Source organism: Octodon degus, unplaced genomic scaffold (genome assembly GCF_000260255.1).
Source record: "Octodon degus isolate 3935 unplaced genomic scaffold, OctDeg1.0 scaffold00007, whole genome shotgun sequence".
Lineage (NCBI taxonomy): Eukaryota > Metazoa > Chordata > Mammalia > Rodentia > Octodontidae > Octodon > Octodon degus.
In genome coordinates, this window is record NW_004524583.1 from 9,612,826 (window position 1) to 9,627,825 (window position 15,000).

Here is a 15,000-nt window from a genome sequence, read left to right on the forward strand (position 1 = left end):
TGAGTGTTTCTGTTTTAATATTTAGATCTTTGATCCATTTTTATTTTATTTTAGTGCACGGTGAAAGATCTAGCTTTAATCTTTGTAGTGTGGATTCCAGCACCATTTATTAAAGAGGCTGTTTTTCTTTCAGTGAAAAGTTTTGGCTCCATTGTCAAAGATAATGTGGCGGGGTGTGTTTAGAGTTGTTTCTGCATCTTCTAATCGGTTCCACTGATCCGAGGTTCTGTTGTTGTTTTTTTTTCCCAGTACTATGATGTTTTTATTACAGTAGCTTTGTAGTATAATTTCAAGTCAGGGATTGTGATGTCCTCTCCCTTGTCTTTGTTGCCTAAAATTGCCTTTACTATTCTAGGTCTCTTCTAGTTCCAAATGAATTTTTAGGATTATTTTCTCTAATTCTGTGAATTCCAATTCTATTTTTTAAAAACAGGAACTCACTATGAAGCCCAGGCTAGCCTCAAATTCACAACAATCTTCCTACCTCAGTCTCCCAGGTGCTGGGATTACAGGCATATGCCACCATATCTGACATGCTATTGGCATTTTGATCAGGATTGCATTAAATCTGTATAACAATATTGGAAGTATGGCCATTTTCACTATATTTGGTTCTTTCTACCCAAGAACAAAGGATATCTTTCCATTTTCTGATATAATCTTTGATTTTCTTTCTTTAAAGTGCTGTACTTTTCACTATAAAGGTCTTTTACTTCATTAAATTGATTCCTAGGTATTTCATTTTTTTGAATGCTATTATGAAAGTTGTGGTTCCATTAATTTCTCTTTCAGTGAGTTTGTTGTTTGAGTACAGGAATGCTATTGACTTTTGAGTATTGGCCTTTTATCCAGCTACTAAATTTGATTCTTATGTCTAGAAGTCTTTGGTGGAGTTTTATTTCTGTGTAGACTATCATGTCATCCACAAATAATGATAATTTAATTTCTTCTTTTTCTATCCTTATTCCTTTCTTTCTCTTTTCTAGTCACTCTGGAAATGTTTCCAGAACTATATTGAATAAAAGTGATGATAGTGGGCATCTTTGTCTTGTTCCTGATTTTAGATGAAAGCTTTCAATTTTTGTCTATGTAGTATGATGTTGGCTGTTGGTTTGTCATAGATTGGCTTTTATTGTATTAAGATGAAGACCATCTGTCTTAGTTACTTTTCTCTCACTGCTGAGACAAAATATACAACACCCAAATTAAGGAAAGAGAGGTTTACTTAGCTCACAGTTTCAGTCCATAATCAAGAGTTTTCAGTCCACAATCAGTTGTCTTGAAGGCAGGGTGACATGGCATAGGGGTGATACTTTAGAGCAGCAGAAGATAGAAAAAGCAGCAAGAGTAAAAGTAACCAATAGAGAATTTAGTACTAGAGAAGTGGGGTTATTGCTGAGACTGTACCTGTGTTCAAGAGTCTTTGGGAATGGCTTGTGGGAAGAATTTGGAAAGGTCTGGAGATGTTGCCTAAAAGAGTAGAGTTGAACTGCCATAAGCTGTTCTGTATGGGAGACTGGTCAGAGCTCAGAAGACCAGAAAACTGGTAAAGACCAGGCTCAGGAGGTTTCTGCTGGGAAGAAGGACTACATTAGCTGCTGGACTCCAGATGATGTGTGACTTGGCAGAAAGTTTGTGTGCATTTTGCTCATGTCCAAAGATTTTGCCTGAGACTGAAATTAAGGATGGTGGACTACTTAAACTGGTAGAAGAAATTTCAAGGCAGTCAAATGTTAAGGCAGTGGCATGGCTATTGTTGTGAGCTTTTAGCCAGATCTATGTTGGGAATCAAGAGCAAAGAGCCCAACAGGATAATTTAAAATGTTGTGAGTTTGGCCAGAATGGGAGCTCCAGCAAAACTGTGCACTGCAGCGATAGAGCAAGGAGATCTTAACTACTGTGAAGGAACAGGAGAATATAAAAGACGGGCTGAGGGCATTGCAAGAAAAAGCAAATTTCTACTCTTTGCAAAGATGAGACTTTTCTCTGAGGAGCAAACCATAGAACATCATTTACCAGAATGGCAGCAGCATAGAAATTTTGCTCCTCAGAATTGGATTCAGGGGCTGGGGAGATAGCTCACCAGTCTAAGCACCTGATTGGCAAGTGCAAGGACCTGAGTTTGAATCCAAGTATTGTATGCTGTGCCAGCCCTGTAACCCCAGGCCCACCATGTCAGGTCCAAAACTGGGTGCGGTGGTGCATGCCTGTAATCCCAGCCTGAGGAAGCTGAGACAGGAGGATCACTATGAGTCCCAATAGCAAGACCCTGTATCAAATAAATAAATAAGAATCGGATTCAGAGTGCCCAGTGATCTAGGCACTCGGCCCCTACAGCCAAGAGAAAGGAAAGCTGGCTACTACTCCAGCTGGCAGCAGACCTTTGCATTATCCACTTGGTGCTGGTTTTAGGTGCATGCAAAGGTGCATGCTTTACGGGTTATGAAAGCATCCACCCTGACTTCAGAAGGCCTGGGAGGCCGGGCAGTGTGCCCCTGAGAGGGTAGTGTGTAAAGCTGTAAATGTGGCAGCATTCCACTGCCCTCAGGATGCTTCGTTCTTTCTTCAAAGCACTGATCCCTGGCTGATGCCTCATCATATAACTCATGTTTACTGTACTCACAGCCTTCTGTGGCATAGGAATGACCAGGATATCATGAAAGAAAGCCACCCTGGGCCCTGCGTTTGGAGGGGAGGGAAGAGAGGATTCTTCACAGCGGTGCAGAAGGTGACAAGGCAGGCAGAATTCCCCCTGGGGCCTGAGAATGCTCCTTGGTCCAAACATATTAGTCGTTGCTGTTATTTTTGAGATGGGGGCTTATTGTGTGGCTTAGCCTGGTCTTGAACTCACTATACAGCCCAGGCTGGCCTCAAACTCAAGGCAATCCTGCTGCCTCAGCCTCCTGAGTGCTGGAACTATGGGCAGGTGCCACCAGGCCAAGCTTAGTTGTATTTCTCACAGTGACAGACCACAACACCAGAAGCTACACCCCACTTGGGTACTTGCCACTTAGGAGCCCAAGCCGGGTGAGGTGCTGAGTCTCTGCCTTGAGCCCCCGTCGCACCTGAGCCTGGGCTGTTCTCCTCCCTCCTGCTCACTGAGCACCAGTCACCCATAGATTAGAGTTGACAGGACACCATCCCAGAAGCATTGGCTTATTCAGGGCTGAGCCTTGCACAACCCTGGACTGTGGGACACCAGCATCAAGTGGGATGCTCAGTTGGGCCACCTGGGAGCTTCTTCCCATCCCTAGCTCTGCCCTGCCACCCCGGGCCTTCCATGCAGTGACTTAGGAACCTGCAACCCCGAGGCTCTTCCAGAAGGACAGACCTGAGTGGTCTCCCCTTGAGCTTGAAGGCTTTGGGAGGGGGCTGGGAACTGTGCAAAGGGAACAGCCCTCGGGCTTCTTGCTGGGCTGGGAGGGGCCATTATAGTACTGGGTCAGACATTCCAAGGTCCCCGTGGACATGAAGGCCAGCGTCGAGGGCCAAAGGCTCCCCTGGGCCTGCCCGTCTTACCCAGCTGGGCAGCACCCCTGCAAGTCCCAGCCCTTCCCTCCCTCTGGGTGGAGACACCTCAGCCAGGTCCACCCCCTACCCCCAAATTAAGCCTGTCTGTCTTCTCTGGCCTATCTCTCCCCTAGCTAAGTCCCTGCTGCTGACTCAAGGACTGGCCTAGGGCCTGCACCTGAGGACCCTGGGTGGAGTCTGCAGGCCTCTGGGCGAAGGCCCTGGGGCAGCAGGTGGGTCGGAGTTGAAATCCTGAAAGAGGCTCCTTTCCTTCAGCAGCCATGCCCACCCCACCAGGCTGCAGGCTGCGTTCCTCCTGTCCAGGCAGGGGAACTTCACAACCTCTCCTCTGAGCAGCCCTTGGTGGATCTCATCCAGACTGCCTTGGAAAATAATTGTTTTGCTGGACGAGGGGACAGGGGAATGGGCCCAAGCTCACACATCCACTGCTGGATTGAAAGAGAAGGCCGAGCAGGGGTGGTTGTGTCCAGCAGTCCCTAAGCAGTTGCTCTGTCCTCTGTCCCCATAGGGAGCAGTGGGAGAGAGGCCTCCCACTTCACACACCTGTCCTCCACCTCAGCTTCTCCAGCAGAAGCTGTTCTGTTCAGTAACAGGGCAGAATGTCACCCTCATGTCCTCCCTGGTTTACTGGGATTACAAGCATGTGCCATGGTCACTGGCTTAGTGCACCCAGGGGGCAATGCGGTCATGGCATGCGGGACTGGGGATCGAACCCTGGTCCCTGTGCTTGCCAGAGCATGCACTTAGTCCACTGAGCTATCTCACCATCCCCCACCGCCCGTTTTTGTTTTGTGCTTTTGAACTCAGGCCCTCTACTCTGCCATGAGCCCTAATGCTACCCACCCACTCCTACTTTCTGGATGAGCTGCCCAACCCTGGGCACCCAGCTGGCTGAGACTTGTCCCTGGGGAAGGCAACTTTTCTGCCGCCTTGCCTCAGGTGTTACAGCCTTTGCTAACAGCGTTTCCTGTCCTGCTCACTCCTGACCTGGCCGCCCAGGGACCCCCCTGATGCCCACCCTCTCTTTGCCTTTCTTGTCCCTACCAGGCACAAAATCCCCATGGCAATCTCCACCTAAACCCCATCTGCTGGCACCTCTGGGCCTCCACCAGGCCCTGGCCTAGGTCAAAGGCCCTCTCACAGGGCCGAGCACCCACCCAGGGGCTTCTGTGCTGAAGAATCTCACTTCAGCATACGCACGAGGCAGTGCCACTACCTTCTCTAGCGGACCAGGCAGCACTTGCCATGAGGGCAAGGGCAAGGAGGGCCTCCGGATCCCAGAAGGAGCGGCTCCGGCCCCAGCCGCAAAAGCTACACACCCCGAGCGTGCCACTCGGCCTGCAGACCAGGCGCTGAGGCTGGGAGGACGTGTTTATTGAAGGCACAGTCACAGCATCGGTAACAAGAAGGTTCAGCCTTCTGGCACATTCCTTTAGTGGTGGTGGCCAAGGTGAGTCCACAACCCCTCCGGGCCCCTAGAGGATGCAATGCTGCTGATAGGCACTTTGCTTCCAGAGGCAGCTGAGGGACAGGCAGGCAAGGCTGGGTCTGTGCGGGACCTGGGGAGAGCCTGTCTCAGGAGGCTCGAGGCCTTATGGACTCCTCCAAGAGGCAGCTTCCTCCAGAAAGGATCGAATAAGTGGAAAGTGTAGGGAGGGTGAGTGGCAGGAGGCAGAGGCCAACAGGTGACACAGGTGTGAGCTGGGGGAGCAGGCAGGTGGGGAGGTGCACTGGGAGGGCCTGGATGTGCGGTGAATGTGGGAAGCTAAAAGATGCTCCCCAACATTCCCAGTGATGGTGGGAGATGGAGGTACAGCTGGCTGGGCGGGGCCTTGCCTTTGACCCTAGGCCTCCAGGAAGAGGAGAAAAACGAGTAGAGACTGGCACTTTACCAAAATTCACACCAGAACCAGGCTGCGCTTGGCCCAGATTCGAGGGTGTGCCAAGCCATCTTGCCAAGTTGCTTGAAGGACCCTTGCCATATATAACTACCACAGGCTGGAGGGGAAGGGGGAGGCAGCAGGACTGGGGAGAGATGCCAACAAGTGGTGCCCAGGGAAGGAGCACCTCTGGCAGCACCCCCAAACCCTTACTTACTGAGTACACCCTGTAGGGTTGGGCACAGCCTGCAGCTGGTCATCCCCACTTTAGTCAGAGCTGGGGCTGGTCAAAAGGGTCTTACGCCCTTGTTGCTTAAATATCAGGGGAGGGGGTCCTTGGGAACTGATGTGTAAAGGCCTAGCTGGGTATAATTGCCCCCCTATTCCAAGCTGGGCCAAGAAGGAAAACAGCCTCCTCCAGCTGACCCAACTTCTCTGGAAAGATCCCCATGGCAAAGTTTGAGACAAGACCTGAGGGCACAGCACCAACTGCCCTTCTCAGCAGGGGTGAGACAGGGAGATGCTGGGGCTGGGGGCTGGGCTAAAATGGAATAGAGTGGGATCTAGGTGAGCTGCCCTCAGGGCCACCTGTTCTGGGGCCAAGGCAGAGCCTGAGGTGACAGGCCCTGGGCCACTGCAGCACTTCAGTGGCAGGGAGTGACCCAGACCTTGAGGAGGGTTGGGGGGCTCAGGAGCTTGAAGACCCCTGCAACCCCTCCTCCATGTCTATCCTGGTTGGGCTGCACTGGAACTGGAGGGCAGCCTATCCCAGGGGTGGTGGCTGGTGTCCCCTCACCACAGCACAAGTGTTGAGAATCACCAGCACTGTTCAGGATTCAGCCCTGCCAGGCTTCTGGTGGAGGCCGCCCTGGGAAGACAGTCCTGCCTTCTTAGCAAGGGCTTCTCCCTGGGGAACACACTGGTCATGCCACCTCCAAGGCTGGTTGACATCACTGTGGAAAGCCAGGGACACCTGGAGGCCTTTCAGGTGATCCTTAGTGGACACGTAGAGATTCAAGGAAGACTCCAACTCGGGTAGCAAGGAGTGGCCAAACCCTTTGTCCGAAGCCTGGGTTTCTTACCCTTAGCTGCTGCCCACCACTCAGACAGGTTCTTAGTGGCCCCCTTCTGGGCTTTGGGATCTGCTCAGCAGCCTGGGCTGGGGATGTGCATCTGGTTTCCCGCTACCCAGACTTTTGGGGAGAGGCCCCACCCTGAGTACTACCTTACAGTACTGTCCCCTCTTACACAAACCTGCACGAACTTGCAAGGCTCCTTCACCATACCTCAGGTCTTGTTTAAGGAGCCCAAGTGGCGGGATCCAGGCCACCCTTATCAGAGTACAAAGAAGGTGCTGCCTTGCTGCACTTGGGGACTGGGAGGAGGGCTGAGGAAAGGGCTCAGTCTCCTCTTCTTGCTGTCCCTGTGGGAAGGGAGGGTACCAGGACTCTATAGCTTTCCTGCATGAAAACCTGGGATACAACAGTCACTTGTGACTTATCTGTGAGGCCCAGCACCTTTCAGACCTCGGGGAGGCCTGGGGGCTGGAGCAGCAGCAGCTCAAAGGGCAGCTGGAGCAAGGGTGAGGGAGGCCCCAAAAGTGTCCCGCAGGCCTCTTCCTGCCTCCTTCCTTATGCACTCCTCCATCTTGACCCCATTCAGTCTGTATCTTGGGATTCAGCCACCTCCCCAGGACACAGTGGTGCTTCCTCTGTGCCATCCCAGGGTTCTGGGCACCGCTTGGCACCTGCATCCTAACTGGTCGGCAGGCTGGGGCTCCACGTCGCTATGGCTGAGCAGCAGATGTCTGCATCCGGAGCATCCTGAAGTCTGCAGGAGGGAGCAAGGAGGCCCGGGCCGCCCTTTACCTCCCCTTGCTGAGCTCTCCCCTGCCCCTGCCTGGAGTCCTGCTCAGTGGTGCTGGCTCTGGCCCTCCAGTTCCAGCCCTTCCTGGAACTGGGCAGAGTCCAGCTCCCTTGCAAAGCCCCGCAAGCCGCTCTCTTCTTCTTCCTCTGGCTGGCTGTTCATGGTACCATAGGTGTGCCGGGCCGGGGAGGAGGCTGGGGTCAGGTTCAACTCTGGCTCTTGCAGCACGGTGGCCACGTACAGCTGCTCAGGCAGAGGAGTTGGGGAGCATCACATTCGGAGCAAGGCCCAGGCACACCCTCTCCCCTCACCCCATCACCTCTGCCCCTCCAAGCCATGGGTGCTTCCTTCTTCCCCTCCTTCCCGAGGAGGCTGCGCCCTGCCCATCTCTCCCATCTACTTACTCTGGGTCACTGAATGACCACCTACGAGCTCCCCGGGCTAGCTTAGTGCCAACTCTCCAACTCCTAGGCCACTGTTCCTTCAGAACGGGATCCATTCTTTCTCGGTTCCCAGACAGGGTGAACCCAGAAGCAGACACAGGGTTGCCCTGGCTGGGGGTCTGGAAAGACCTCTGCTGCAAAGGCAATGACCTTGCTAACAGTGTCAGAAGACAGCCAAAGCTCCTTGGGGGTGTCGTGAGGACGGCCTGTGAACCAGGACTGAAGCTGGGAAGCACTGGCTGAGAGCTAGGCCACGTGTCCTGTGAAACCCAGGAGAGGATCCCAAGAATGCCCGGGGAAAATCCCAGGGAATCCCAGGGAAAAGAGCAATCTGTCACTCTTTAAGTGGCTTTCAAAGCAACTCCTTACTTTGAAAAATAGGTAATTAGGGATAGAATTATATCTTTCTGCAATTTATTTTGGTGAAACCAAACAGCTCCAGTGAATAAGAAAACTTTTCTACAAAAGAATTTATGGGGCCAGAAACATAGCTCAGTGGCACAGCACCTGCCTGATAAGGGTAAGGCTGTGAGTTCAACTCCTGCTACCAAAAAAAAAAAGAATTTAGATATTTGCAGGGTACCAAAGTAAACCGTATAGATGACGACCTTATAGTCATAAAGAAGGTAAAAACAGGACAATGAAAAACCCAGCCATCTCCCCCCAAGTAGGGGGATTTGTTAGAGTCATTAATTGGAATACGAGGATATCACTTATTCCCTGGTGTGAGGTCTAGCGCTCCTTGGAGTCCATCCTAGCCATGTTGGACTTGACTCTGTCGGGGATTTGGGAGGATCTGGTTTCAGGGAATGGAGGGATGGCGGAAATCTGCACGAGACATTTGGAAGATAGAGCTGGAAGGTCCCCAGCGTTCTGCAGAACTGCTGGCTCCAAAGTAGGGGCTGCACAGCTGTTGGGTTAGGGAAGGACAGGTGCTGGGTGGGATCTTGGTTTGGACAAACTATAGCTAGGAACAATGGTGGGAGACTGGGCAGGAAGACTGTAAGTTCAAGTTCAGCGCAGGCAATGCAGTGAATTAGCAAGACTGTTTCAAAATTAAAAATGGCACAAAAAAGGGGGCTGGGGATGTAGTTTAGTGTAAAGGACCTGGATTCCCTCCCCAGTATTGAAAAATGGCATAATTAGGACAACTCCAATATTAACTGGATATTCAAAAAGATAAAAACTGTTAACAAAAATAGCAGGTTATAAAAACATATGCACAGTATTACTTCATTTTAGCAAAAAAAGTATATGTAGCAGGGTATGGTGGCACACACACTCCTGTTATCCCAGAACTCAGGAAGCTGAGGCAGGAGGATTGCCATGAGCTCTGGGCTGGCCTGGGTTACATAGTGAGTTCAAGGCCAGCCTGAACTACATAGTGAAATCCTGCATCACAAAACACAAAAACAGAAACAAAACCTTAAAAACTATATGTACATATGTAACTATCTGTGTACATAAGCAAAATGTATGTACAGAATTATTTGGAAGAGAGACACATATAAATACCTGGAAGAATATACACAGGGTATCAGGGATCATCGGGGTGGTGGTCATATGAAGTTTTTATTTTCTTATTCTTGTTTTTCTGCTTTTAATCTCAAATAATCTACAATGTTCATATACCACTCTTATAATAATAAAAGACTTTTTAAAAAAATTCTAAGCTGGGCCCGGTGGCACATGCCTGGAGTCCCAGCCACTCTGGAGGCTGAGGCAGGAGGGATCACTTGAGCCTGAAGTCGGAGACCAGCCTGCCCAACATATCGAAATCCTGTCTCAAAAAATAAATAAATAAATCAATAAATAGATAATAAATCTTGGGGTTTTTTTGTTTTTGTTTTTGCTTTGTTTTGTGTTCTTAAGTTTAAAATACAGGCTTTCTCCTCTGACAAACCTGGTTCAAACTTTATTCTTTCTCCCTTGCCTCGTGGCCTGTGGTCTAAATGTCTAGCGTGCTGGGGTGGGGGATAAAAGCGCCTACTGTGTGAGTTTATAAAAATATCAAAAGAGAAACCGGCAAAGCATCAGTTCCTAAGATTCAGCAACTGGGTGCAACAGGAGCGAAGTGCTCCTCGAGGGAGGGCGGTGAGTCTTGCCCGAGGATGCCTTGGCCTCCTCCCCTGCTACCTCTCCGGAAGTTTGTCCTTTCCCAGATGCGGCAAGCCTGGGGGTCCTTGTGTTGCCTATCCGCTTCTGTCTGGGCCCTGCCCCAGCCCTGCCAGTCACTAAGGCGGTCACCACGTGCAGCAAGCTGGAAATGCACGCCTTCCCACGGGCTCCAGGCTCCTGCGGCCTCGGTGCCAGCTGCTCCTCTTTCTCCACAGCTCTTCCCATGCCCTGTGTCACCTGGCACCCTCTCCTCCCACTTGGTGTGTCAGGAGATGTTTCCAGCTCGACGCACACCAGCGGCAGCACTGCAGTGTGGCCTCCGAGCCCGCGTCCAGCCCGCGGGGCGCCCGGCTGAGCCCAGCCTCGGCTCCTTGCTCCTCCTGCGCTGCCCCTGCCTTACCATTCGGTGCGTCGCCAATAGCTCCCTGCAGCTGGGTCTGCTCCTGCGCCTGCGCCCTGGAGGCAGCCCGGAGTCCCGAGGCCAAGCCCCAGCACGCCCCTGCGTCTACACGAGTGTGGCCTCTGAGATCGGGGTCCCCCTGTCCTTCCTCTTTGGGTGCCTCCTTTGTGGGTCACTTGGCCTTGCAGTGTTTGCCGGGGCAGTGTTGGATCTTCGCTCCTGGCTCTTCAGCCAGGTCCACGGCAGCGTTTGGACCTGGGCCAAGTCCTGCTGCGTCAGACGACCGAGCCCAGCCCGGCTCCTCCCCAATCCCACCGGGCACTGAAGGCTGACATCCCTACATCCTCACTAGAGTAGGTGCCCCTGCAGGCCCTGCCCTCCTGTCCCCAGGGTGAAAGCAAGACTCACGAGGGAGGTAGGAGTGGAGGATGCACTGCTCGGCTCCATGTCAAACACCGTCTGGGTCTCCTCGTCGGGCTGCAGCAGGGAGACAGCAGCGAGTGGGGCATGGCCGGGGCAGCTCCTCGCCTCACATCCACGGCTGCCCCATGCCTTGGCCTGGCCACTCTGGCACTCAACCTTTCCTGTCTTTTCAGACCTCAGGAGGGTGGGATGCTAGGAGTCTCTGGGATGTGCTACTCCCACGCACCACACGGAAGTAAACACAGTTGGAATGGGGCACGAAGATAGCGCCCCGCTGAATCTGGTTCTTCCTCTCTGGGCATCTCCCTCCACTGTGTCCAGGAGAGGCCTAAACTAATCCAGTACATGTTCTCTAACACCATCTTGCCCTACAGTGAGACTCAGGCAACCACGTCCTGTGCCATCATTGTACCAAAGATGGCTAGTTGGATGTGACATGTGCCTGTATTCCCAGCACCCTGGGAAGCCCAAGCAGAAGGACTACAAGTTTGAGGGCTACACAGTGACTTAGCAAGACCCTATCTTAAAATTTAAAAATAAATAAGTAAATAAATAACAGGTTGGGGATATAACTCAGTGCAAAGACCCTGAGTTCAAAACCTAGTATCGGGAAAAAAGAAAAAAGACAAAACCCCAAACAGAAAAACTACCGAAAGACAGAGCCGGCCAGCAGTGGAGCGGCAGAGGCCACCCAGAAAGGGCAGGGTGGGGGTACTTTTGCCTAGAGTCCCCAGTACAGCGACAGGAGAAGCAAGAAGAGCTGCCTCTAACACCCTCCTCCTGCCAACTCAGCAGGGCATCAGCACTTGGAGCCAACTTTCTTTCCTTTATTCACTTGAAAAGAAAACAATTCAGTTAGAAAACCTATGCCAGCTGCTAAATGCAGAAACTTAACTAGAAAAACAAATGCATTTCTGCTGGGAGTCATTCTCGGGCCCCAGCACCAACACCACTTTGGGAAACGCTGGTGTAGACACACAGCGCGGCTGTGTGGTTCTGTGTGCCAGCATGCCAGGGCTGGCCCCCTTCTCCCTGGTGGCTTAAAGATTAGATTGGGCCCCACTGGCAGAGAGCCACAGGATGGGGGCAAAATCCCCCCCAGAGCCAACTGCACAGGCACAGGCTGACCCCGCCCCCCATCTTGCCTCCCCGCCTCGGCTCCATCTTCTGCCTCAGCACGCTCACAGGTCAGGGTCTGGACTGGACTCACGTGGTAGGGGAACAGGCCAACCGGGTAGAGGACAGCGCCTCCGGTGGGGCCAGCCTGCACACCAAGCCCTCAATCGGAGAGGAAGGCCAGACCCTCCGGTCTTGCGCTGCTCTGGAGCCCCACACGGAGATGTCGCAGGCCTGTGTCTCCCTGGGTCAGGAGAATTCATGGAGAAAGGGCAGCCCGGTCACTTACCTCATAGTCAGAGTATATCCTCAGCTTCCCCAGAAAAATGCCAAAAAAGGCAATAAGCAGGGAAGCTACAAGGGTGGTCAAGGAAAACAAGGTGATGCTGTGGAGGTAACCTGCGGAAGAGAAGAAAAGGCCTGGCTGTGGAGCTGCAGCCCGGTGAACTGGCCGGGGCAGTCTGGTGGCTGAGATGGTTGGCAGGTGCCCGGGGGCCCTCTCCGCACCTCCATAGGTGCTCTGGATGTGGAGCACAGCAGCCTTTCCCCAAGAGTTTGGTGTCTGTGGATTCCATGAAAAAAAAAATAAGGTTCTGATTGACTTAGTTGTCCACTTTAGGCTCCATTCGACATAGCACTTTTCTTACCTGCATCTCTGAGTCACTGTTTCTGCCTAGGCCCAGCCTTGGTCTATGACACCCCCCCACCCCCCACCCCCATTTCCCTGCAAACCCAGGGAGAGTGAGCATGCTTACTTATCTGGTCTAATGGCCCTGAAAAGCAATTCAGAATTCACAAGTCATTTACATTTCAGGTGCAAATACTGAGTCCATTTTTTAATGGCAGTAGTTTTCTAACTAGACGAGGATGGAAAATCACTCTTTACAGCCAAAGGCGATTGCTTAATGATGCTCACTGCGGTGACTGTGAAATAGCACAAAAGGGTAAACAGCCTCAGCGTCCAGTCCAGCGGGGGAGAGCGGCAGAAAGGGACAGCTTTCAATGCAGCTGTTGAAAGGAGCCACTTAACAACACAGGAGATTGCTCAGAACGTCCTGTTCTACAGGACTCCAGGCTGTATGATGGATGGTCACGATTTGGTAAAGTACAAGCAGATCAGCCCCCCTTTCTCAGTTTGCTCCTTTCCTGGGGGCAGACGCTGAGGAGGTCAGGGAGCACCAGAGAGGAAGCTCTAGGGGCCATTACGGGGGACTTAAATTTCACTCTTCATGTTTTTCTTTTTCTCTCTTCATGTTTTTCTTTTAATTCAATTTTATTTATGTGTGTGTGTGTGTGTGTGTGTGGCCAGCTCAGCCCACCAGGGGGCGGGGCTGGCTGGCATGTGGTGCTGGGGGATTGAACTGTGGTCCCTGGGCTTTGCTAAGCTTGTTCTAAGCAGGTGCTTTAGACCACTGAGCCATCTCACCAGCCCCTCTTCATGTTTTTCTATCTTTGCTAATAAACATAAACTGCTTTATCCTTGGGAAAAGGTGTTAAGAAAAAATTGTTAGGTGGCAGGGAAAGAAATTGAGGGTGATGACAAATGGATAAACCATACAAATAAGTGACCAAGAATTGGCTCTTTACTGATGTCACTGTGAGAGTAAAGAAAATAGTGCCTCGCCCTCTGCCCCACAGGAAAGGTTAAGAGCAGTGTCCCATGGAAAGCTCAGTGGCTGCCTGGTGGTAATGGCCACCCTGAGAGGACAAAGTTGAGGGATGCCCTGCCTGTGGCCCATGGGGACTTCCGTGGAGGGGTCCTTTAGGCTCCCCTGGACAGAGACAGCAACTTGGTATTGCCAAGGGGGAAGGGTAAAGGTGCAGGATTCCTCTTCTAGGTTTTCAGCAAACCCATACAACCAGGCACCCTACATGGATCCCAGGGAGATGCCCTGGGAATTGCCCATCCCTCCAACAACTATCATTCTGTTTTCGCTCAGCCTGAATTCAGCATAAAGGAATATGGAATTGTTGCCCAGCCCAAAACGCAGACAATTTGGGCCCCACGTTGCCACAAAGCTCTGTTCGGGAGCTCATCCATGGCCTGTGGACCCAGCACAGTTGCTGGGCTGTCCTATGAACAAGGTCTTGCTCTTCCCACCTTCCCCCCAACAGTGCGGCTGCGGAGGGGGGCAGAGCAGAGGGCACAGCAGAGGAGGCTCCCCAGCACCTACCCACTCGCAGGATGGAGAAGAAGAGCATCCAGAACAGACCCAAGAGTGGTGCAAAGATGGCCTGGGAGACCGCGGCCATGTGGATCTGCTCGTTCAGCTTGGTGGGCGCATAGGAGTAGTACATGTTGTATCGGTCTGTGAGGTGCTTCATGCACAGGTAGAGCAGCCCTGGGCACCGAAGATGGACACAGTCAGCGGCCACTTGGACAGCTGAGACCCGAGCTACCCTGTGGTCCCCGCAGGCCCCTAAGACCAGATTCAGGGCCTGGCAGCTCAGTGAAAAATCACTCATTCACGCATTCATTCAACAAACATCCCATTTCAGCAGCTGTCCAGACCAGCCCCCAACAGCTCCCTACCCACAGGCTGCCCGGGTCGCTTCTTACTCAAGAAGGTGGCATGGTGTGGTGGGACTTCATTCCTCCTCCCAGGCTGAGTGAGGCACCCCACGTGTGCCTGAGAGACGACTCACCGAAAGGGACAATGATGGGGCAGGTGATGCTGTACGCCATGACCACAGTGAAGACATTCATCATCCACGCGTACTCACGCCCATACTGGAACTCTATGGCCTGGTTCTGGGGTAAAGGCAGCAGTCACTTGACGCTGCAGGCCCCTTGGCCTGGTGGCTTCTGCAGCTAGGCCTGGAGGCAGCCTCCCCTGCACCTCTGGAGCCCGTAAAGCCTGTGCCCAGGGACGGACCCACCTCACCTTCCTGATGTGGACTCTCTCTGGCTCCGATCGGGAAAAGAAGAGGCGGGTACTATACATGAAAAGCGACCCCAGGCGCATGAGCTCCATGCCTGTGCCGAGCAAAGAGGCGGTGATCACATAGTTGACGAAGAAGGCGCCGTTGTCTGGCAGGAACACACACCTGGGAAAGAAAAGACAGTGACCAGCCAAGGTGAAGAGAAAAGGAAGGCTGTTGGACGGAAGACAAAGGATGAAAAACAGCAGAGGGAGTGGAGGTTACATGTGAGAATAAACTTTCAAGCTCGGCAGGTGGCACACGCCTATAATCCCAGCACTCAGGAGGCTGAGGCAGGAGG

The 15,000-nt window shown here is 52.3% G+C and overlaps 1 protein-coding gene across 4 annotated transcripts in view; it reads right to left on the reverse strand.

Annotated features, from left to right (window-relative positions):
• Nucleotides 1-4,899: 4,899 nt before the first annotated feature.
• The window catches only part of Tmem63c (transmembrane protein 63C), a 65,398-nt gene continuing 55,297 nt past the window's right edge, over nt 4,900-15,000 (reverse strand). For all 4 annotated transcript variants that reach the window (XM_023702231.1, XM_023702248.1, XM_004624727.3 and 1 more), the window contains 6 exons: nt 14,663-14,825; nt 14,424-14,529; nt 13,952-14,119; nt 12,067-12,176; nt 10,647-10,715; nt 4,900-7,520 (listed from right to left, as the gene is read on the reverse strand). In XM_023702231.1, the coding sequence (XP_023557999.1) occupies nt 7,323-7,520; nt 10,647-10,715; nt 12,067-12,176; nt 13,952-14,119; nt 14,424-14,529; nt 14,663-14,825 (814 nt within the window). In that variant the 3' untranslated portion in view covers nt 4,900-7,322. The remainder of the gene's footprint in view (nt 7,521-10,646; nt 10,716-12,066; nt 12,177-13,951; nt 14,120-14,423; nt 14,530-14,662; nt 14,826-15,000) is intronic.